The sequence below is a fragment of the Podarcis pityusensis genome (genome assembly GCF_964106645.2).
Source record: "Podarcis pityusensis genome assembly, chromosome: 16".
In the NCBI taxonomy this organism is placed as follows: domain Eukaryota; kingdom Metazoa; phylum Chordata; class Lepidosauria; order Squamata; family Lacertidae; genus Podarcis; species Podarcis pityusensis.
The window spans coordinates 26,237,140-26,261,382 of NC_138041.1; the positions used below are offsets into that span (position 1 = coordinate 26,237,140).

The window sequence follows — 24,243 nt, forward strand, 5'->3', positions numbered from 1 at the left end:
TACATCACATTGAGCTCCTTGGAGAATACAGTGGTTTGTAACTGTGATAAATAAGGACAATATTGGATAAGTTTGGTACCAAGACATAAGTCACATGAACTTTGACAAGAATGCCCCCAGGACAAAAGTTCAAGGTTCCTATATAGATTTACAAAGCCCTGAACAACTTGGTTCCATGATACTGTTGTAAATCACTGTAGTACGTTTTTTATGAAACAGTGGTATGTAAATATTTTTTATAATAATAAATGTTTGTTTTTTTAAGTGCCCCCCCCCCTCCTGTGATCATGACACAGTGCATCCAATCTGATTTCGTTTTGTGTGGCGTACTAAATGCAGCCTTGAATTCGATCACAGTGTGGCTTCTTTTATACTGTTGTTACACATGTTCATTTATTATGGAGCGTGGTCTGGCGAACCTAGGTGTGCTTTGTGTGCATCTCTTCCTCCCATCCCAATGAGCTGGAGAACAGGGAGCCTGCAGCTTGGACTTCCAGCAAAAGATCTAACCTTGGTTGCGTCTTCCACTCCAGGCGAAGCAACAGCATCTCCAAGTCCCCTGGCCCCAGCTCCCCAAAGGAACCACTCCTCCTCAGCCGGGATATCAGCCGTTCTGAATCGCTCCGCTCATCCACAAGTGGCTCCCAGCAGATCTTCCGCCCCTGTGATCTGATCCACGGGGAGGTTTTGGGAAAAGGCTTCTTCGGCCAGGCTATCAAGGTGAGGAAACTGTCGCAGATACTCTCTTACCTTTCTCTCCCAACAGAACCCCCAGGAATGGGGCATGTCTGCTTCTCACGTTAATGGTGTTCTATTAATCAGGATCATCATTTGTCCCATCAGGTTTCTCCCAGCAATTGTTTCACTGTTCCTTTTGCTGTCCTTGAAGTTGGTGCAGCTGACACTGAATGGGAAAGGGCCATAGCTCAGTGGTTGTTAGAGCATCTGCTTTGCTTGCAGCAGGTTCCAGGTTCAATCCCCAGCATCTCTAGGTAGGGCTGGGAGAGGCTTCTGCTTGGAACCCTGAAGCCATTGCTGCCAGTCAGTGTAGACAGTGCTGAAGTCGATGAGCCAATGTCTGATGCAGTATAAGGCAACTTCCTAAGCATCTCCGACTGCAGAGTTTTAAGTTGGCTCTCCCCACCTTCATTCTGATCTGGGGTGCAAGAGCCTGAGTAGCTGTAGCTAAGCTTCTTCGGCACCGATGCTCTGTTTGCCAATCATTTCATCTTCTGTCAAAACTTTGTGCTTGAGCCCGTTCTCCTGTTTAGGAAAAAGGTGGCCCTGTTGGACCACAGCTTCTCAGGCTGAGTTCATCCGTGGCCCTGCTCCATCCTCCAGAACACCTGGAGTTCTGATTTGGGGATAGCCTGTCCTATATTTCGACTATGGCGCAATGTGGAAGCAAGAATCAGGATGGAGAAAAGAAAGTGCTCCTTCATGCAGCGCACAATTAACCTGTGGAACTCGCTGCCACAGGAGGCTGTGAAGGATACCAACCAAGATGGCTTTAAAAGAGGATTAGGGAAATTCATGCAGACGAGAGCTATCCATGGCTACCAGCCACGACGGCTATGCTCTGCCCTCCACAGCTGGAGGTAGCAATGTTTCTGAGTCCCCATTGCTGGGAACTACAGGAGGGGAGGGGGGCTCTAGTGATTGTTTCCTGCTTGTTTGCCACAGGCATCTGGTTGGCCCCTGTGAGAGCAGGGTGCTGGGCTAGATGGGCCATTGGCCTGATCCAGCAAGCTCTTATGAAGGGGCTTATAACCATGCCCTGTTTCAGCCTGCATCCTTGGGTATATGCCACATTCCAGCTCCTCTTTACCTTTTCTTACTAATGAACCTGTTTCTTCTCCTTCTCCTTCCTCTTCTGTGGGTAGGCACGTAGCAGGTACAGGTAAGCCCAATGCTATCATTGCAGCATGCCTTGTGATGAGCATTCCCACTGAGGCGAGAGCCCTCAGACTAACTCTGGCCTCCGATTTGTGCACGCTGCCCACCCCCCCACCCCCACCCAACGCCCCAACACTCCACATTCTGCAAGGCTACTGTGTTGGTTGGGGGAGGGAGCATCCGGCTTGCCCTTGTCTTCTGAACGTCCTTTCTGCATGGCCTTCCTTTTAAAGGAGACATACAACAACCTAGCACCCTCCTCTCCTCTGCTGCTGCACATTTGTTTTGGAAAAGCAGGGGACTTTTAGATTACCTGCAAAAAATGCAATACCACTTACTGTAGTAAAAAACAGCAACAACTATGCTGTTTACATAAAGTCAATAACAATACAAACAACATTCAAGTAAAACAAAAACCTAGATAAAAGCAAAACAAAACTATGTATCACAAATAAAACTGGTTAGGACTGCTGGTTGTCGTCGTCTTCTGTTTCAGTCACAGGGGTGTCAAACGTCTCAGGCAAGTTGCTGCCCCTCATTATGTGCTTGACCAGTCAGGCCCAGTGCAGGTGACATCCTCCTCTTCTTGTCTTCTAATTCAGAATCTAATTCAGACACCTGATATGTATATCCTTTATTTATTTATTTATTTATTTATTTATTTATTTATTGTGTTTATATCCTGTCTTTTACTCCAAGGAGCTCAAGTTAGCATGCGTGGTTCTCCCCTCATTTAATTCCCACAACAGCCCTGTGAGGTAGGGTAGACTGAAAGTGAGTGACTGGCCCAGGGTCACACCTAATGAGCTTCGTGGCAGAGTGGGAGGTTTCAAAAGCCCGTCAAAGTGCAAGTAGATAAATAGGTACTGCTCTGGCGGGAAGGTAAACAGTGTTTCCGTGCGCTGCTCTGGTTTTGCCACATGACCTGGCCACATGACCCAGAAGCTATACGCCAGCTCCCTCGGCCAATAAAGCGAGATGAGTGCCACAACCCCAGAGTCATCTGCGACTGGACCTAACGGTCAGGGGTACCTTTACCTTTACCTCCCAAACCCTAGTTCCACACTCTTTAAGTGCTACACCACACTACCTCCCTAATTTTAGGACCCACCCTATTTTTGCAATTTTATGTTGTTTAAATGTTGTGTTTTAAATTGTTGTAACCTACCCTGGGACCTTAGGGTGAAGGGCAGGTAATGAACTGAAATAATACTATTAACAGTAACAAAAATGATAGCGATCATAAATGACAATATAGCGGCTCTTCACTGCTGAAGGCATCAAGATGGGGATAATGTGTTAATTCCCAAGTGTGAGAGGAGGACAGGAGGTCTGTGGGAGTGCAGAGCTCCTTCCTGATTCTGCCAAGTACAACCCTTAAGAGGCCTGGGGAAGCCACTCTGCTGCCAGTGACCCTTTACGGAGATCTTGCAAGGGTCAGTGAGATCATGCAACAGTTTAGAAGCGCCGTGTTAAGTTCTTCTCACTTTTGCTGTTCAGGTGACTCACAAAGCAACAGGGAAAGTGATGGTGATGAAGGAGCTGATCCGTTGTGACGAGGAAACGCAGAAGACCTTCTTGACAGAGGTAGGCACAGCCGTTTCAAGCAGGTCCTGAAACGGGTGCATATACAGCAGCCTCGTATATGCAGCAGCCTCGATAGGAATGGGGGCTCAGGAAGATCACCCCATGGCTGCCCACTTAGAAGAGAGCAAAAGAACATTATGTCATGTGCTGCTCCTCTTTGGCTTTTAAGCCGTGCAGATAATGCCCAAGACTTGGGTTGCATTTAATGTTGCACATCGCTCTGGAGAGCTAGAGCTGGGCTGAAATGTGTTGCTGCAGAATGGCAGATCAAGTTGATGGATTATGTCGAAATGACTAAAATGACCGGAAGAATCAGAAATCAGGAAGACCAAAAATTTTAATAAGGAATGGGGAAAATTTATAATTTATCTTAAAAACCATTGTAAACAGTTAAAATCATTAGTAGGATTGGAATAACACTTGTAGTTTAATGGTGAATTTTGGACACAATGGAGAGGTAAAAGATTTGGATTATTATAAAAGATGCAGGAGGAAATTATTGACAATAGGACACACAAAGGGGGGAGGAAGGAAGTCCAGGAGATTCTTTGGAATCTTGTTTCTATGTTGTATGTTGGATATGTGACTGTAAAATTTTAATCTGAAAAAACAAATAAATTTATATATAAAAAAGAAATATGTTGCTGCTTGAAGTGAGGCCCCAGTGCCCCTCCATTTGCCAGCGATGACATTGTTAAACCTCTGGCTGCACCCTTCAGACACCAATTCCTGTTTCCCATCAAACTCACCACTCCACAGTTCCACCCGGTTTTGTTTATGTACTTTCTTGCATGTTTATATTTCATTTCCATTTTTATTTTATTTACATGTCTGGTCCACCTTTTGTCCAAGGAACCCAAAGGTGTCACACACAGTTCTCTGCTTCCCCATTGTACTCTCGTAACAGCCCTGTTGGTTAGACTGAGAAATAGTAACTGGCCAAAGGGTGCCCAGTGAGCTTTGTGACTGAGAGGGGGGGCTTGGACCTTGGTCTCCCAGATTGCAGTCTGATGCTCTAACCTGTACTGGCAGGGTGGAATATATATTCTTCAAGGCCAACACACCTGGGCTCCCTGATGCTATAGCAGTTCTGAAGGTGAGCAAGTGTGGATCGCATCAGTCCCTCAGATGGGACTGCAAGAGCTGCTTAGACTTCAAATACTTTTTATTTTGTTTTCTTTAAAAAAAGAAGCAGCAGCAGCAGTAAAAAGGAGGTCTCAGTGCATCCCAAACCCTTGGACTGCTGTCTTGTCTTCTCAGGTGAAGGTGATGCGCAGCTTGGATCACCCCAACGTCCTGAAATTCATTGGTGTGCTATACAAGGACAAGAAGCTGAACCTTCTCACAGAGTACATTGAAGGCGGGACTCTGAAGGATTTCCTCCGGAACATGGTGAGTGAAGGCAGCTTGTCAGATGAGCAAGGAGAAATTTGACCCTAAAAGTGCAGTGGCTCTTGGCCACTAAAGCTGTCGGCTTCTAAAGTAGTCTCCCCCAGGCCTGGTGCCTCCAGCTGTTTTGTACTCTTAACTCCCATCAGCCCCAGCCGGCACAGCCGCAATGTCACGCTGGGAAAGACTTTGAAAAGAGCATTGCGCCTTTCATCCTTACAGATATGTTGCTTGTTTAAGGAACATGTTAATGAGGGCCTTCTTTTTTGCCTTGCAGGATCCATTTCCCTGGGAGCAGAAGGTCAGCTTTGCCAAAGGAATTGCCTCAGGAATGGTGAGTTCCCTGGTTCTTCACATAGACACACACTCTTTGCCCACTGGAATCTTGTCTTAGTTGTATATCCTGCCCCATCTTGAGGGCTTCAAAAATACGAGATATTGAGCAAGGGGGATTGAAAGGTGCATTTGAGAGAGAAACGAGCCGGCCCTACCATTAGACCGCATTAAGCAATTGTCTCAGGTGGGGGCAACAGTGGCATTATTCCTCTTTCTGAAATGAGAACTGCCCTCTGAATGAGCAGCCAATGCGCAGGAGTTTGCCTCTTAAGGCTTTGCAGCCCAAGAAGCCCCAGTCCAGGCTCATGACTTCGAAAGGGTTGCGATGGGGTGTTCCTTTGCTGGAGAAGCAAAGGGGCTGTCATAAGGACATAAGAAGAGCTTGGCTGCTGGATGAGACCAAAGAGGCCCCATCTAGTCCAGGATCCTGTTCTCACAGTGGCCAACCAGATTCCCCAATGGAAAGCCCCAAAGCAGGGCATGAGCGCAGTAGCAGCAGCTCTCCCTTCCTGCAGCTTCCAGCAACCGGTTTTCACACACATGTGGCTTACCGCAGTGGAGCTTGTGGCTCATTTCTGCATCCTCAGCAGCCGTGGTCTCTTGGTTGCACATGAACCCCTCACACCTGGTGGTCTCCAGCATCATAGGCTTTTAGTGCAGTCGGTCTGACTGGATTCTGGGTCAGATCAAACCACCTGTGACCTGCCTCCTCTACCCCCCAGGCCCAGCCACCACCTTGGCTTTTTATTTTATTTTATGTATTTCATTAAATATTTTCTTAGTTTACAAAAGTATGTGCAACACCTCTCTCTCTTCTTTTTTCCAATTTCATTTGTTGAGACATTAGGAAGAAGAAGGGGAAAGGTGGGGGAAAGGTGGGTCGGGGTGGGTGGCAATGTTTCTATTATACTTAATATATGTGGGGTTTTGTGTCAGCATCGCTTGTGCAGGTTCTGTGCTATTCACTTGTGTTCCTTTGGTGGTGAGAGAGGTTGGGGTTGGCCTTGTTTGTTTGTGATTGGCTGTGGTGGTCTTTGTTTTCATGTGTGAGTGGGGTGGGTGGGTGTTTTGGATCAGGTTAACCATATTTATTTGTATGCCGTTGGTGGATTTTTGTCATTGTCTTGTTGGGCTGTGTATGTGATAAAGGGGAGCCATACCGGGGTGAAGGCGTCTTCTTCTATTTGTCCCCAACCACCTTGGCTTATAAGAAGGGCAATGGCTTGGAGGCACTTGGGTAGCCCGTGAGACAGGCCAGTGGGAGTGTTGAGTGGTTTCAGCCAGAAGTGCCACGTTGGAAGTGGCCCAGACTCAAACAGCGTTGGTTCAAATGCCTCTCTTCCCCTTCTTCTCCCTTTCACAGGCTTACCTCCACTCGATGTCCATCATCCACCGAGATCTGAACTCCCACAACTGCCTCATCAAACTGGTGAGTTCCCCAGTCTCTCCCCATCGCCCACCACCAAGCAAAACAGCTGAGAGTTGGAGCCCTCTGGCTCTCTGCGCACAGAGACCTCATAGGTCCAAGTTAGTGCTGTAAATGTATCCCAGCAAGAGCGGGTGCACCGTTGCTCAGAACTTGGGTGTCTTTAAGCCTGACGTTTTCATTGGAGGCCAAGAGCAGGTGGTGACTTAAGCAATGTGCATTTGCCCCCCCCCCCAAAAAAAAGTACCTGTTAGGTTTTCCTTTGAGCTGTGGTTCTTCCTTTCTTCTCCCAGATCCTCCCAGTGGTTTCCAAACTTTTGGGGCCACTGCCCCTTGTTTCCATGAAATCATTCCCCTTACCAAATAAAAAACCAGAATAGTGGTTTGAACACAACAAAATTCAGAGCAGTAACATTTAATTGCCCATTTATTCCACCCGGGAAAATTAGAAACCAGGAGGATCAAAACTTCAACAAAGAATAGGACAAATTTATATCATACTTGAAAGACCACTGTAAACACTTGAACTCTTTGGCAGGTTTCAAATAACTCTTGCAATGATACATAGATTTTGGATGCAGTGGAGGATTGTAAATTAGATGGATTTATAATATGCAGTTAAAAAGTTACTTAAAGGATCCACGGAGGGGAGGTGGGAAGTCTTAAGATTCAGAAGAATCTTGCGTAATTTTATTATTATTTGTGATTATGAGTGTGAATGAATTCGTAAAATCAAATAAAAACACTTTCAAAAAGAAAAAGGTTAATTGCCCATTTATTCCAAATCCACTTAAAACTATGTAGTTTAATTGATTCTTTTTTTATGAACTTGATCCAGTGATACCAGCTTTTCAAAGTCTAATAGTCACTTACACCTCCAGCGCCCCCCTCCCCCACTACCCTTTTGCCTTTTATGGTCTTTGCCCCCTGCAGGTAAACCCAACACTCCCCATTGGGTAGTACCGCTCACTTTGGGACGTACTGCTATTGACCCTGGGCATTTATTATAGATATTTTTGCTCATGGGCAAACTGTGCCTTCTGATCCCTGCAGACTAGTAGGCCTCTCATAGTGGCCCCTCCTGCTTTGTTCTTGGCTGCAGGACAAGACTGTGGTGGTTGCAGACTTTGGCCTCTCCCGGCTGATTGTAGAGGAGAGGAAGAAGCCCACCCTGGAGAAGCCATCGGCCAAGAAGCGGACCCTGCGCAAGAGTGACCGGAAGAAGCGTTACACAGTGGTGGGGAACCCCTACTGGATGGCACCAGAGATGCTGAACGGTAAGAAGTTTCACAAGTAATCATAATAAAAAAAAATTATTTATACCCCGCCCTCCCCAGCCAAGGGCTCAGGCAGCTAACACCAGATGTAAAAACAATTGATTAAACTACAACTTAAAAACAAGATTAAAATACAACTTTAAGATGCAGTCTCATTTCTGTAGAAACTCAAATCAAAAACCTTTTGGGGATGAACACGTCAAATCTTCACCAAGGCCAACTATCCAGACTGGTCCTACGTGGGCCATAAAAAAGCCAGGGAAGTCCCCAAATACAGTGCCGAAGGCCGGGTCAGCCTTATACCATGACCTTGGTCTATCTACATCAGCATTGCCTACTCTGGCTTGCAGCAGCAACTCTTAAGGGATTCCGTCAGGGAGTCTCTCTGAGCCCTACCTGAAGAGTCTGGGGATTGAACCTGAGACCTTCTGCATGCAAAGCAGGTGCTTTACCCCTGAGCTCTAGCCCTTCCCAAGTAAAGAACATAAGAAGCTGCCTTATACAGAGTCAGAGCATCGGTCCATCTAGCTCCATATTGTCCACACTGACTAGCAGTGGCTTTCCAAGGTTTCAGGTAGGACGTCTTCCCCAGCCCTACCAGGAGATGCCATTGGGGATTGGTCCCGGGACCTTCTGCATTCCAAGCAGGCGCTCTGTCCCTGAGCCATCATGGTCCTTCCCCAGGAATTTGCAGGATTTTCTGTAGACCTGTCCTCTCTGAAAGTCTGACAGTGTCCCCTCCACAGCCATGATACTTAACAGAATGGCGTTGGGCAAGGTGCCATCTCTTGCCCTGAACTTTGCTCCCAAGCAGGGGAAATGCCAGGAATGATGCCCTGAGTTAGGCATGCAGGAATCATATGTAATCACTGAGACAATAAAAAATAGACTGTGTGGCTGGAAACTCTGATTCTACTGCCTGAGGGCTCTTAGCGAACTCTTGGTTCACCAGTTCTGTCGTTCACACTCAGTGCTTTCTCCATTTAATGAAAATAAAGCCACTCTCCCTTTTTTCTTTTCTTCCAGGGCAGAGCTATGATGAGACAGTGGACATCTTTTCCTTTGGGATTGTGCTATGCGAGGTAAACCTGGGCCACTTCAGAATAAATAAAATTAATTATTAATAATTAATTATTAATTAATAAAATAAATACTGTTTGGGGGAATGTTATTGTTTTCGTTTGTTACTATGGTATGTATTTTTGTGTTTTTATATTATAAACCGCCCTGTGATCCTCAGATGAAGGGTGGTATAGAAATTTAAGGAATAAATAAGTGGTATCTGAGCTTCCTCTCTGGCCACCAGGATCCTCAAAGCTGCTCTGCATGTTAGGGTTTCAGAGCACATTCAAAGTGTTGGTGCTGACCTTTAAAGCCCTAAACGGCCTCAGTCCTGTATATCTGAAGGAGCGTCTCCACCCCCATTGTTCAGCCCGGACACAGATCCAGCGCCGAGGGCCTTCTGGCGGTTCCCTCATTGCGAGAAGTGAGGTTACAGGGAACCAGGCAGAGGGCCTTCTCGGTAGTGGCGCCCTCCCTGTGGAACACCCTCCCTTCAGATGTGAAGGAAATAAGCAGCTATCCTATCTTTAAAAGACATCTGAAGGCAGCCCTGTTTAGGGAAGTTTTTAATATTTAATGCTGTATTGTTTTTAACACTCAACTGGGAACCGCCCAGAGTGGCTTGGGGAAACTCAGCCAGATGGGCGGGGTATAAATGATAAATTATTATTATTATTATTATTACTACTCACCTGGTCCTTGGCCAGAGAAACTCGGAAAAATAAAGATTCAGCCTTTAAATGCGCTGCCTCTGCTTTTCGTCTGCTAATCTAAGTGTAGAATCTTTTCTCCGAAACATGTTGCATTAATAAACACCCCTTCTGCTTTCCGTATTGGGAACATGGGAAGCTGCCTTCTGCTGACTCAGACCATTGGTCCATCTGGCTCAGTATTGCCTACTCTGACTGGCAGCAGCTTTCCAGGATTTCAGGCAGGGAGTCTCTCCCAGCCGTACTTGGAGATGCCACTGGAGACTGAACTTGGGACCTTCTGCTTGAAAGGCCAGATATGCTACCATGACCCTTCCTGCCCTCCCTTCTTGCTTTCTCCTCTCCCATGCAAATGCTCCTAAGGGCCTGTTCCTATCCAGGCTTCCCTCCTCGGATCTGGTTCAGTTCCTCCTTCCTATCACCTGCAGTCCCAGGTGGTGGCGCCAGCACACAGCCGAGTCCTGCTTTCTGTGACGCTGACGGCTCCTTTCTCTGTTTCAGATCATCGGACAAGTGTATGCCGATCCAGATTGCCTCCCCCGCACTCTGGATTTTGGCCTCAACGTGAAGCTCTTCTGGGAGAAGTTTGTTCCCACCGACTGCCCTCCGGCCTTCTTCCCCCTGGCAGCCATCTGCTGCAGGCTAGAGCCAGAGAGCAGGTGAGGCCTCTGGAGGGATCAAAGCAGGATGAAGGGAGATCTTGGCTCTGTACCTTCCTGCTTCTTTTTGGTCTGGTGCCAGCCTGCTTTCTTCCAGATGTTTTGGAGGGTGCTATTCTGCCTGGGGCTGATAGGTTCTGTGGTCCAGAAACGACCGAAGGGCATCAGGTTGGTGGAGGCTGATGGAGTCTGTTCCTGGCATTCTGCTTGAGGGAGGGGCATATTTGCATGCAGGCCACCCTCATGGAGGACAGAGCACTTCCTTTCTTTTGACTTTGCTCTCTCCCTTTTTCTTTTAAAGTGTTATTTTTCCTGCCAGTGCGGTTTGCTGTTAAAAAGAACTATTTTGTCAAGTGAGCGTGAAGCAGGAACCAAAGGAAACTGCACCCTCCAGAGCTGGAACAAGCTCTTGTTTCCTCTGTGCAAGGCAGACCAGGCTGCACCACCGTGGGCATGTGAAAGGCTGGGCTCCTGCCTTCCTTCTTGGAGCCTCAACACAGGGGATGGAAGAAGGGGAGCAGCCTAAAATGCCACAATAGACTGGGGGTGTTCAGAAGTCTCTCCATCAGCCTCCTATCACCTGAAGTTTTTGACTACAATTTCCATTGGTCCCAGCCAGCACAAACCCTTTTGTCTTATTCCATTGTGGTTGTCCTGGTGGGAGTTCCTTAAACCACAGTCCTTCCTAGGTCACACCTGCTTCAGTCACTTGTGTGCTGGTTTTAAACATCTCTTTCTGGTCGCCTGGAGAAAATTCCTGCTCTCCATAGGTGACTGATCTGTAGAGAGACACCATTAACTTACTGCCTTCCCTCCTCTCTCCCTAGGCCCCCGTTTTCCAAACTGGAGGATTCTTTTGAAGCCCTTTCCTTGTACCTGGGAGAGCTGGGAATCCCTCTTCCGTCAGAACTGGAATTGCTGGATCACAACGTCAGCATGCAGCATGGGCTGATCCGGGATAAGCTACCTGAAAACCTCACCTAATCCTCAAGACCTGTGCGCACTTTCCATAAATTGCCTGTGGGGAGGGAGTGGGGCAGCAGGGGCATATGAGAGAGAGAGAGAGAGAGAGAGAGAGAGAGAGAGAGAGAGAGAGAGAGAGAGCTGATGTTCCGAATCCTCACAGGACATTAACAAGGCACCCATTTGCCTTCCGTCGCCTCACCTTGGACTACCTTCCTCCTGTGGATTTGTGGCATGTTCTGGAAGCAGAATCCTGTCCTGCTTGTGACTTTTAGTACTGACACTCTCTAGCTTTTGGAAACACAAAATTGTGAGGCCCTGTTTGCAGGTCTCTATCACAGTGGTGCTTTGGGCCTCAAAAAGACTGCAAGTGTTTAAAGGTTCCTGAGCCTGAGACATTTGCCTGGAAGGGGCAGGCTGGGCTGCCCCCAACTTGGGTGCCTTGCCTGCTGTTGGAAAAGGCATGGAGAGGGAGTGTGTTTGCCTTCCCCACACCTCTTGGGAGTTGGGAAGTTCTTCAGGAGCAGCTCAAAGACAGCCTCTCTCCGGCAAAGGATCCCCCTTCTCTTCCTCATCTCTACAAATACCTCCAAGCAAACGTTCAAAAACACTACACAGCCAACTTGCGAACTGGGCTTCCACCAACCCCCCATGTCAGAAGGGGAAGAACCATCTCCGGTGAGCACAAAGGGTTGCTCCAGAGTAGCAGGCTGCTCTCGGCTGCTTGAGCCACTTTGCAGTGGGAACAGAAAGGGTGAGCCCTGGGGCTCCGTGGCCTCAGACTGTGGGGGCTTCTTAGTGTGGAACAGCTGGGTTTGAGCAAAGAGCTACTTCCCAAGCCACCATTTAATTGCAGCTGACAGGGAATGAGACCACTTTCTTATTTGGGTCTGATAGTCTGAAGCCCTTGTTGAACCTGATTAAGTTACCTACCTCTGTCCTCCATTTCAGGCTTCTCTTTCCCTTAGGAACTAAGACACCACTGGTTCTGGCCTGCACACACACACTTCCTGGATATACCAAGAATAGAAAGGGAACCATTCCTAGCTTCTGTCTTCTCTGGTGAAGATGGTGCACACACTACATGGTTTCACTTGGCCAGATCTTTCCCCTGTTCTTGGTGGGCCTCAGCAAAGTCACTTTCCTTGGGAAGCCCAACCCAACCTAGCATGAATTTGGGACGGGCATGCAGTCATCGTGGCTTTTGGTCCTCTCCCCTAAGATAGCACCATGGATCTGGACCTCAAGCAGCCCACTTTCCCACTTAGAGTAGCCAAAAAGACATGAGGACCCTACTAGCCAAGCCATTTTAAACTCCAGTTATCCGGCTTAATCCTCGAAGGGTTAAGAGCCACTGGGCCTTCTGAGCCCCACCCCAGTGGTGGTCTCCAGGCCCAGGGCGTTTCAATAAAGATTCCGCTCCCTCCTTCCTCTTTTAATAAATGTGGGTCCCCCTCTATAAACAGGGACGAAGAGAGGAGAAACTTGGATCATGTGTTCAAGAGATTCTGGACTCTTGTTGATTGCACACCAAAACATTTTTGACTAAATTAAAAGCAATAAACTTTATCCTATGGAAACAAAAGTGGCTTGTGTGTTAAAAGGGACAGCCAACATCTTCAAAATGTGGCCAGTTTTGGATCAAAGCAGAGTGTGCTGTTGCTGGTCTTGAAACCCAGTTCTGAGGGCTGTTGCAGATGTGTCATAAGCTATGGGATATAAAGGGCATCAGAGGGGAGGCCTTGGGGACTTTCCCCCAAGTTTTTCTTTCTTTCAGAGATGAAGGGGAGCAGCAGCAACCAAACTGCTGCAGTGCATTTTGGGAAGGGTGGCCACCTTTCTGCTTTGTGAAGCTACCCTTTCCTTCTGCATTCTTGTAAGGCAGGGGTGGGGAACCTGCTGTGTCCCGGCTGTCAATGGACTACAATCCCCATCATCCCCTGTCATTGGCTCTGCTGGACGTTTGGAGGGCCAGAGCTTCCTTCTTGCATCCTTGCTTTTAACGTAAGCAAGGCTCATCTCCAACCCAATAAAAATTTTCTACCCTTCTCACCCCAGCCATTTTAGAGTTGGCTGCAAAATGGGGGGAAAGCACCATAACACAGATGAGAAGAGGAGGAGGAGTTTGGATTTGATATCCCGCTTTATCACTACCCAAAGGCGTCTCAAAGCGGCTAACATTCTCCTTTCCCTTCCTCCCCCACAACAAACACTCTGTGAGGTGAGTGAGGCTGAGAGACGTCAGAGAAGTGTGACTGGCCCAAGGTCACCCAGCAGCTGCATGTGGAGGAGCGGAGACGCGAACCCGGTTCCCCAGATTACGAGTCTACCGCTCTTAACCACTACACCACACTGAGCTCACCAGAATATTTTGAAGAGTAGGAGAAAGGGTTCAAAACCTTTCCTCAACTGATGGGGTGTGGGTTGTGTACCTACCTATTTCACCACACCACTAGCCTCCACATTTTAAGGAATACCAGAGATGAAAAGGTGTGGAATATTGCTTTTTAAGTGGATAAAATTTGGGACTATTGGAAGAACCTTTGCTGCCAGTCAGTGCAGGTGGCCTAGGTGGATCAACAATCTGACTCAAAAACAAGGCAGCTGTGGTTTTCTAGTTGCAACACTTGACCATTCCACAGAATAACACAAATACAGCCTGAACAGTTCTTTTTTATTTTATTTCATAGTTCATGAGGTATTTAAAAACACTTACAAAGAAATGGTGTTCAAAGGCATTGAAACGTCTTTATTTTAAAAAACAAACAAAATTCCCATCTCTGTTTGCATAACCGGAGTGTACAAGAAACCTTCACTCTCAGCAGCTGGTCTATCTTCCTTGAGTGGTGAAGGTGGTTTTTTTTATTTAAAAAAGTCAGTATGGCTAAAGTGAGTTATTTGTTGGCGGAACAGAAGTATGTGTGCTTTACGCCTAACAAAGAGCATCGCAGGAGAACTTCCTTGATCCTGGTTCCCTGCCTCAAATGCTGCCTGACAAAGCCACCGCATAAATCACCCCACCACTTGGCTTGCGCAGCTGCTACAGAGGAACTGGCCCAGCGCTATGAAAAAAAACCCTGAACTACTAACCCCAATGCAAAGCAGGGCCATCCATCACTTAGTCATTGGCTGGCTCTGAAATGGAGGTGAAGGAGCTTTTGCGCTTGAGCCGGCACCATCTGGGCAGATCTAAGAATGTTAAGAGAAGCCTGCACCCAGAATCCTGCCCTCTTAAGAGGCCAATCGGATGCCTGTAGGAAACCTGCCAGCAGGATTCGAGCACAAGAGCCCTCTTCCCTCCTGTGGTCCTAGCGTTGCCTTGAAGTCGCCTTTCTGGAAACAGACCTCTGCAGAATGCCTTTGGGAGATCCCTTTCGTCTCCATATCTGCTAAACCCCAAAGTGTGCTGGGAGGGGAGAAGGAAACATACCTGAGCTGTCTTGCTGTGCTCAACAAAGATCACGAAGGGAAAAGATTGCTGTAAATTGAAACTCCCCGCATGTAAGAATCTGTCCCTGGCCTTAGAAGTCCTGGAGTACGTAAGACAGAAGATACAGATTTTGAAGAGCTCACTAGGGACAGCCCGGCTTGCCCACCCCCCCACCTAAAAAAAAAAGCCCTCCTAATTGGGAAGCTTCCTCCTTGACTGTTTTTGAAAAGGCAGTTTAAGCACCGAGCTATAAGGAAAACTCTGTGGTTGTTAAATACAGGGGTTTGTAAGGAGGGCCATTCTTCTGACAGCAGCCTTCCACTTTAGGAAATAATAAAAATACATTCAAATGTTCGAATACTTTTGCTTCTCAAGCTCACCTACACTACAGCTCTCCACTTGTAACAGATTTGCAGGCACCAGGACCGGTGGAAGCTATCTCCGGGGAAGAAGATCGAGAGGAGGCGATATAGACAGGTACTTCCTGACTGGAGAGAGACTGTGCAGTCTATACAGCAGGAGGCAGGCGCTGCATTTTCTCTTCCCGCCCTCCATCGGGGGCAGAAGGAAGAGCTGGACCTCACAAGAGGCTCAGGCCACACCAGACCGTCCAGTGGCATTCAGTTTCATGCAGCTGGGACCCAAACGCCCCAACAATGGATGAGCATGGGTGAGCCAGTCCTTGCACGTCTTCAGAGCCTCGTCAAGACTCTTCCAGGCTTCTTGTTCCTCCCCGAACAGAAAAAAAAACACCAGAAATACAAATGAAACTCCCACGTACGTTGGTGAGAAGAGAGAGGAGTCTCAGCCGTTGTGGGTGCAAGCAGGGCATCTCCTAGGGTGCCCTCCACCCATGTTCCTCAGGCTCCTGGAGTGCCCGCTTGACCCATCAGTGGGGCATCGCCATTGTACGTTTCCTCCACGGGGGTCTGGTTCGTGTGCACCTCTATCGTGTTCTCGTCCACCAGTTCGCAGGCTTGGTTGGTAAAGGCCGAGAGCGGCAAAGTGATCCGCTGCATTTCGCGCTCGTAAACCTTCTGCTCATGCTGCTCCTTCAGATCTTTGCCCCTGGGGAGGGAGGGAGAAGGGGGGTGTCAGACGAGGTGGTGGTGCAGGTTCCAAATTGATGCACACTCTTTTATTATTTCATAAAATTATACAGTGGTACCTCAGGTTAAGTACTTAATTCGTTCCGGAGGTCCGTACTTAACCTGAAACTGTTCTTAACCTGAAGCACCACTTTAGCTAATGGGGCCTCCTGCTGCCGCCGCACTGCCGGAGCACGATTTCTGTTCTCATCCTGAAGCAAAGTTCTTCACCTGAAGCACTATTTCTGGGTTAGCAAAGTCTGTAACCTGAAGCGTATGTAACCTGAGGTACACTGTTTAGTTGCAAAAAACAAACAAACCTCAAAGCAGTTTACAAAAAGAATAAAACCAATTTATCAGTAAAAGTAAAATTTCAGTAAGGAGGGCAACTGAGATGATCAAGGGTCAGGAAACCAAGCCTTATGAGGAACAGTTGAAGGAGCTGGGTATGTTTAGCCAGGGAAAGAGGAGGCTGAGAAGGGATACGGTAGCCAGCTTCAAATATTTAAAGGTCCTCACATGGAAAATGGAGCAAGCTTGCTCCAGAGGATAAGACCTGAACCAATGGATTCAAATTATAAGAAAGGAGATTCTAACAGTAGGAATAACTTTTGGAATCTAAGCTGACTGCCTCAGAAGGTAGTGGACTCTCCTTTGTCGGAACTTTTTAAACAGAGGTTGGATGGCCATCCAATTATTTAGCTGTGATTTTTTGGGCTGGACTGGATGACCCTTGTGGGATCCCTGCCAACTCCACAATTCTATGAAAAACAGCTATTTAAAACATTTTTAAAAATAATTAAAATCAGCAATAAGCTAAAAAGCACATCAAAATATATGTCAACGTTCTAAATGCCTGGGTGGGCTTTGCCCAAACAAAAAATGTTTTAGCAGGCGTTGAAAAGAGTAGAACGAAAGCACCTGACTGGTGTCAATAGGCAGGGAGTTCCAAAGGGTAGGATCTGCTGAGAATGTTTTACATGAGGGGCAGCTGATGTGGTGCAGGATTTAAGAGTGTCGGACTAGGACCTGAGAGACCAGGGTTCAAATCCACACTGGGTCACCAAGCTCATTGGGTGTGACCTTGGGCCACTCACTGTGTTCCCTCAGCCTCACAGGATTAAATGAGGGGGTGGGGGAACCACGTACCCCACAGAGAGTTCCTTGGAGAAAAAATGGGATATATAATAAATGCAAAAGAAGAAGATGATAACAACATACAAACGATCAATGCAAAGGCCCTTCACTTGCCTCTTATAGGCATAGCCCACGACAATGCCTGCTCCGATTGCAATGATGATCACCATCATCAGAAGGCCCAGCACGTACCCTGTGGGGGGGGGAGAGAGAGAAAGAGGACATATGCAACACATTTTAAGCACGCAGCTGCAGTCTGCCCCCAAACCCTGCAGTATAAAGCAACACAACGGATGCTTTCCCCAGTTATAACCGCCTTGGCACACATTTGAGAAAGTGCAGGTTTTGAACACTTAAATAAATATGTAGTAACGTGTGCGCACACTTGTTCTGGCCTTTCTGCACCCAAGGCATTCCAAAAAATGAGAGCCAGTGTGGTGTAATGCTTAAGAGTGCTGGGAGACCTGGGTTCGAATCCATGTTCAGCCACGAAGCTCACTGGGGTGCCAGGCACTACATCTAAGCCTAACCAACCTCACAAGATTGTTGCGTGGAGAAAATGTGGGGGGCGGACTGGACTGCGTGCACCACCTTCAGCTCCGTGAAGGAAAATGTGGGGTGTAATGTAATATATAAATGGAAGGGTGGCTCGTCTAAAAATAAACAGCTAGAAAGGGCAAAATGCAGAGGGAAGCTGTATGACTAGCCCTTCTGTAGGCCTGTACTGCACACACACTTCCCTCTTGAACTAGAAAACCCTTTAAAAGACTCTTTAAAGGGCTTTAAAATGAAGGCTCACATTCTCAGAACCCTGCCCCAGGAAACAGCTGTCTTGTTTACAGAAAGAGCTCGCAGGATGCCAGTTCTTCACACCTTACCCACTTCCTGCTGAGTGAACCCATTTCCTCCTCCCACCCAACAGATGTAGTGGAGTCTGGCCTCACAGAAACATAGAACTGTAAGGTCGGAAGGGACCCAGAGGGTCATCTAGTCCTACCCACTGCAATCACAGCTAAGAATTGGCCATCTAACCTCTGTTTAAAAATGTCCAGTGAACAAGTCTTTGAGGAAATCCATTCCCCTGCCAAAAGGCTCTTGCAGCCTCCTTTGAAACTAACCCTGCCTTGCTTAATCTGGTGTCCCTCTAGGAGGGAGTTTTAATCCATCTGTAGGGACACCAGACTGGGGGAAGCCTGAACTAAACCACTCCCAACTCTTTTAGTCATCGCAATTCTGAAACGAGCCAGGCTACACACAAAGCCGCTGCAAGGACATTCCTAGGAAGTCTTTTAGTCCTTACCCAGAGTGCCCAAGTCTTTCTTCTCGTTCGATCTCATCTTGACCCTCTGGCCAATCCCGACAACGGGCTGGACTGCAGCCGCCTCGCTCCGGGATGGCAAGCTGTTGGCAGGCTCGAAAACCTGATCGGTCGCTGCCGTTTTGACTGTGAGAGCCGGGGAGACGGCAGAGGTTGCATCTGGAGGGGACAGGAAAATGACTGTCAGCATCAAAATATTTCACAGTGAGAAGGGGGTCATTCAAAAGAGTGTGTGTGCCCCAAGAACCAGCCCTGCATCAGGCCGCTTTAAAATCTCTTGTGCTGGTGTATTTTTCCCCAGTGCTGGAACTCAAGATTCCAGCATAGGGCTGTTTCACTCATTTATTTATTTCATAAAATTTATGTAGGCACTTGATTGTAAGACACACAGAGAGAGCTTAAAGAGCTTTACAAAGAGAACAATAGAATTATCAGTAAAAGCAACTCGTTAAAACATTCAAAAGAGACAACCAGCAATAAACTAATAACAGATTAAAACATACATTAACATGCTATGTGTCTAGGTAGGCTTGTCTAAACAAAAACATGTTTTGCAGGTCCTTAAAGAGTACAGTGAAGGTGTTTGTCTGGTGTCAATAGACAGGGAGTTCCAGAGTTGCCACACTAAACTGGGAGCAACGCAGAAATGGGGGGGGGGGCATAGATTGCAACAGCAGATCAAGGAGATGGAACAGCCTGGCCCACAACTGACCCTCTTCCATGTGTGCTGAAGGAATGGATGCTCTTTTTAAAGCAAGGAAAGACAGTGTCCAGCCTTGTTTGCTGCCAACAGACAACACACCCTTCCAAATAGTTTTGATGTTGACCACCTGGTGGAAACTCTTACTCATATGGTTCTTAAATGTAAACTATATGCTGATCTCTGCCAGCAATTCCTAAAGCAACTCTCCATCCCCAAATGGAAACCAGAGTCGGAGGTCATACACTTTCTACTATTGGGGAATGACCAGGAGCTCACAAAGTTAGTGGCAAATATCTTTATCTGGTATTCTGTCGTCCAAACACATTGCAGACAGCTGATCTCCCTGGAGTCCTAGAGATGTGACAATAGTCTGCTCTGCCTCTCCTTTTTTATTGGTAAATGTTTTGTGCCACAGGGCAAGCGGTAACTCTGTACTGTTATGTTATGGACGTTTGTATGTGATGCCAATAAAAGGTTTGATGATTAAATAGTTTTGAATTATTATTTTTAACAATAATATTACCACCCATCCTTCACCCCAAGGTCTCAGAACAGGGAACAACAATTAAAATACAGTATTGAAAACAATAAAAATCAGTTCATGCAATTTGCACCCACAAAGAGGTACCGATGGCCACCAACTTGGATGTTAACAGCCACAACGGCCATGTGGCCATGAGTTCCAGAGTCAAAGGCAATAAATACCTCCAAATATCAATTGCAAGTGTTCGGGCCCTGCTTGTTCATGGGTTTCCCATAATGTGCCTATGGTTGACCACTGTGAGGACAAGATGCTAGACTAAATCACCCCTGTTTGGCTTGATCCAACTTGCGCCACCCTGAGAAGCTTCCCCTCCCTCAGCCGGCAGCGAAAATGTCTTTTGTGAGCAGCAGACATCTCTTAGCACACCGCTCTGCCTCTTATGAGAACAAAGGGTGTTTTATGCATTTGCACGTTTAATCCACTGATTAAAACCTGGCGTAATCATTAAGACTACATGCATCTTTGCTCAAAAGTAAGCTCCATTCAGGTAAATGGCATTTACTCCCAGGTAAGCGCTGGCTGGCAGCCCCGCTTGCAAGGTCCTCGCTGAGCTAGGCAAGCATGCGCAAGAAAGTACTGTAACGGGGAGAGGCTCCTGCGCATTTCAAGTTGGAAACTCGCCCCGATGGAGATCCAGATCGTGCCCTCCAGCAGTAGGGGGAGGGGCCTCGGGGCCACGCCCCCTCCCAGAGTCAAAAGGGACTCCCACGTGCAGGAAGGCGTGGCTAAGCCTGTTCTCCACGAAAGGGGGTGGCTGGGTTGTTTACCCCGCAAGGTCTCTGCGGCTGAAGGATGACATCACCCCAAGGCAGCGACCAATAGGAAACGAGCTCAAGGCCTGGAGACAACACGGACCAATGGCGAGGCGGGTAGAGGGAGGAGCCGGCGGAGCGGAATTAAAGAGATACGTCATCGCCCTCCCTGCTCTGCTTAAGGCAGGAGAAGAGGGAGCATGCGCACTAAGGATCAAGCGCCCCCACCACAGACGCTTCTATGCGTGCGCTACTCAGCGAGGGTGCGCCCTTTCCCCCCACCTCTGGGTGTGCATCTGAGCACATGCAGAGTGCGCCTGCCCCGCCTCAGTCTCTCTTCCGCAGAGCCCCCGTTGCGCCCATGGAGGCTTGCTCCCGATTAAGCCAGCTTGGGGTCCGGGCTCAGAAACAAAAATTAACCGAAATAACGCAGCAGCAGGCATCGCGGAGTTTTCCTGCAAGGGTTCTGCTGCTCCGGTCGCAGCAGACTGGTGCGAGCTGCCTTCACACGTGCAGAGTCGACACGTGGGGGGAAGGGGAGCTTGCACGTGTGAACGGGGGTAACTCGCGGGAGCGAGGGGGGTCAGGGGCTCCTCGCGGGCGTCGATAGCAGGTGGATCGGAGACCCCCTCGGAGCTCCTCTCGTAAGGAGAACGAGCAAGACCACTCCGCTGCAAAGGCAGGCGGGCGGGCGAAATTGGCACGGGGCTAGGACCGGGCACCGCCGCTCACCTTCCGTAGCCGAGCCGAAGCCCGAGAGCAGCGGCTGCAGGAGCAGGAGGAGAAGCGCCCACCGAGACATCATGAGGAACGGCGGCCTGGAGACGAAGCAGAAGAGGAGGAGGAGGCGCTGTGATCCGGATCGGCTGCCTGGGTTGTTGTTGCTGCGGCCGCTGCCTTCGGCTGCTTCGGTGTAGCTTTTGCGGCGTAAACAAGCCGGGCCTTTGAAGGAGCTCAGCTCCGCCTCCCGGAGCCGCCTCCTCCGCTGGTCCCGAGGCGCTTGCAGGGTCCTAAGTCGGGGAGGCGAGGAAGACGCGCGCCACGTGGAGCCTCCCGCCTCCGATGCAATCTACCCGCCTGAGCTCTGCTGACCTGGACGCAGGAGAGGGCTAGGACGGCCCGCCACTGAGCCAAAGCAAGCAAAGAGGACACGCACCTGGCTACTCATTGGGAGCACCTGGCTGGCCGCAATGTGAACAGAGGGCTTAGCCATTTGGGAGGCAAGAGGCTTCTGAATGCTATTTGCCAGGAACCACTGGCGGGGAATGGGCTGCTGCTGACACTGGCCACTGTGGGCACAGGCCATTGGACTTGTTGTCACCCCTTGGTAAAAAAAAAAAAAAAGCATGGTAAAAAAAAAAGGTAAAGGACCCCTGGACAGTTAAGTCCAGTCAAAGGCAATTAAGGTTGCGGTGCTCATCTCGCTTTCAGGCCAAGGGGACCGGCGTTTGTCCACAGACAGCTTTCCGGGTCATGTGGCCAGCAGGACTAAACCACTTCTTGGTGCAACGGAACACCGTGATGGAAACCAGAGCGCACGGAAATGCTGTTTTACCTTCCCGCCACAGTGGTACCTATTTATCTACTTGCACTGGTGTACTTTCGAACTGCTAGGTTGGCAGGAGCAGGGACTGAGCAACGGGAGCTCACCCCGTCGCAGGGATTCGAACCGCCGACCTTCCGATCAGCAAGCCTAAGAGGTTGCAACCAGGCTCTTCTGGTGCCCACCCTGCCATCATCTCCCCACCTCTTAATTAGTGCCCACTTTGCCGTTTTCCTCATCGCTCAAGTGCGTTTTCCTTCCTCTCTTGCTCCACCACTTCATTGATTAGTTCCCTCGTCTGCTGCCCAAGAGAGACTCTGGCTCCTACACCTGCGACCCTGTGGCTAAAACAGCGAACAGGGTGATTGTTACCAGGGTGTGACCACAGAACCCACCATAGGTAGAAATAACTCTGTGCTAATATTTAACAATTTTTTCCAATCCAGTGGTAAGCGGTGATAAGAGTTGCTGGAGAGCCGCTAGTTTCACAACAGCAACGGCAAAACAATACCAACGCCCTAAATGTTACTTCCAGCATTAAGAAATATTGCAGTAACCAGCAGCAATGGGTTGTTGTGGTGGTGGTGGTGGTGGTGTGTGTAAGCCTCCATTTGTTCTGATGCTCAAAACAAATTCCTGGCCTGAGAATTTGCTAATTCTAAGCATATGTCTTCTGCACAAGGCTACAGTCAGTCGATCACATAGAGTTCTAGTAAAAAAAGACCCAAGTAGATCCTGCAGGCCTGAGGACTGCCTGAGGCAGAGCATTCATCTTCAAAATAAATACCACGTTTTATCTATATTCTGCCTTTCCAAATGTAATGTTAAATACGGTTTACAATCCTTGGCATCTTTAGGTAGGGCTGGGAAAGTGTAATGTATGAATTTCAACCAGGAGTGGGGCTTCTGCCCCTCCAGATGTTGGGCCCCCATCATCCCTGTGCTGGCTGGGACAAAAAGGAGCTCCAATCCAGCAACATCTGGAGAGCCACGTGCTCCCCATTCCTGAAGCTGAAGAGAGACGGGAGTGCAAAACACCTGGTTACAGAAGGCTGGTACAGAAGATCCCATCAGCCCTGGGAATTGTAGTCCAGAAGGGCACCAGGTTAGGAAAATTCCCACATTACATAATAATGTTATGTCACTCTCATACAGAATCAACACAGCTGCAATGAGATTCTGGGTGTGCCCATGTCTGCCTGCAGATTGCTGCTTGCCTTTTCCAGCTGGAAATTGCCAGAAAAGCACGTCAGGGCATAGTGTGGGCCGTGAGCATATTCTGGCAGACTGGCATATTTTTGGCACAGGCCTGTGACTTAGAGGTGGAGTTCAAGCTATTTTTTGTCCTGTAAACAAACCTCAGCTACCAGAGTTCCTGGAGGTATATATCCTTCCTGCAGCTCCAGTAAGGATTTAGTTCAGAAACTCAGGCTTGAAATCCATGTGCGCCTAAAAGGCAAATAGGAAATCACATTTAAAAGAAGATGGGCAATCACTTCCAAATGTAGTTGCTGAAGAAAAAAGCCAAACTCATCATTATGTGGAGGAGGGAGACCAATAGGATCAAGGGCCTGGAAGCCAAGCCTTATGAGGACTTGTTGAGGAAGCTGGGTATGTTTGGCCTGGGGGAGAGGAGACTGAGAGGAAATATGGTAGCCATCTTAAGATAATCTGAAGGGGCTGTCACATGGAAGATGGAACAAGCTTGGTTTCTGCTGCTCCAGATGGTAGGACCTCAACCAATGGATTCAAATGACAGGAAAGGAGATTCCAACTAAGCATAACTTTTTGTCAGCAAGAGCTGTTTGGCAGTGGAACAGACTCCCTCTCCTTGGAGGTTTTTAAACTCAGGTTGGATGGCCATCTGCGAGGGATACTTTAGCTTTGATTCCTGCATTGCAGAGGATTGGACTAGCCCAGGGGTCTGCAACCTTTAAGACAAAAAGAGCCACTTGGACCCGTTTCCGAAGAAAAAAAAACTGGGAGCCGCAAAACCATTGCGGCATTTAAAACAAATATAACACTGCATATATTGTTTCTTACCTTAATGTCCGATCTGACAGCGGGCGGGAAGGTGACGTCGGGACGGTGCGTGACTAACGCACACACCGCCCCCATGCGACGTCACAGCCAGTACAGCGCCCGCCACAGTGGGGAGTGTCGGGGCGCACAATGCGCCTCCTCCCCTCGCTAGTATCCGCCCCGGAGCTGCGGCAAAGGTGTAAAAGAGCCACATGCAGCTCCGGAGCCGCGGGTTGCAGACCCCTGGACTAGATGAATCTTGGGGGGATCCCTGCCAACTGTACAACTTTATGATTCTATGTATGCCACCATCAAACTACACCAGATCTATACCTAGTTATATTCTCCGTTTGACTATCGGAACACCAGTTTTTTTTCCTTCTAGTACAAGATGGAAACAC

The 24,243-nt window shown here is 48.3% G+C and overlaps 3 protein-coding genes across 7 annotated transcripts in view; 2 read left to right on the forward strand and 1 right to left on the reverse strand.

Annotated features, from left to right (window-relative positions):
* LIMK2 (LIM domain kinase 2) overlaps positions 1-12,890 on the forward strand; it is a 45,928-nt gene extending 33,038 nt beyond the window's left edge. For 4 of the 5 annotated variants that reach the window (XM_080986309.1, XM_080986312.1, XM_080986313.1 and 1 more), the window contains 9 exons: positions 534-720; positions 3,397-3,483; positions 4,744-4,875; positions 5,150-5,206; positions 6,572-6,637; positions 7,737-7,911; positions 8,938-8,993; positions 10,185-10,342; positions 11,170-12,890. In XM_080986309.1, the coding sequence (XP_080842435.1) occupies positions 534-720; positions 3,397-3,483; positions 4,744-4,875; positions 5,150-5,206; positions 6,572-6,637; positions 7,737-7,911; positions 8,938-8,993; positions 10,185-10,342; positions 11,170-11,326 (1,075 nt within the window). In that variant the 3' untranslated portion in view covers positions 11,327-12,890. The remainder of the gene's footprint in view (positions 1-533; positions 721-3,396; positions 3,484-4,743; positions 4,876-5,149; positions 5,207-6,571; positions 6,638-7,736; positions 7,912-8,937; positions 8,994-10,184; positions 10,343-11,169) is intronic. The other variant, XM_080986310.1, reaches the window with a different exon arrangement.
* Positions 1-24,243, forward strand: part of DRG1 (developmentally regulated GTP binding protein 1) — a 165,524-nt gene that overhangs the window by 80,883 nt on the left and 60,398 nt on the right. The window lies entirely within an intron of this gene.
* PIK3IP1 (phosphoinositide-3-kinase interacting protein 1) lies at positions 13,968-21,599 on the reverse strand. Its single transcript, XM_080986525.1, has 4 exons — positions 21,010-21,599; positions 18,261-18,437; positions 17,075-17,153; positions 13,968-15,803 (listed from the first exon to the last, which is right to left on the reverse strand). The coding sequence occupies exons 1-4, from the start codon at positions 21,080-21,082 to the stop codon at positions 15,596-15,598; spliced, it is 537 nt and encodes a 178-aa protein (XP_080842651.1). The 5' UTR covers positions 21,083-21,599; the 3' UTR covers positions 13,968-15,595.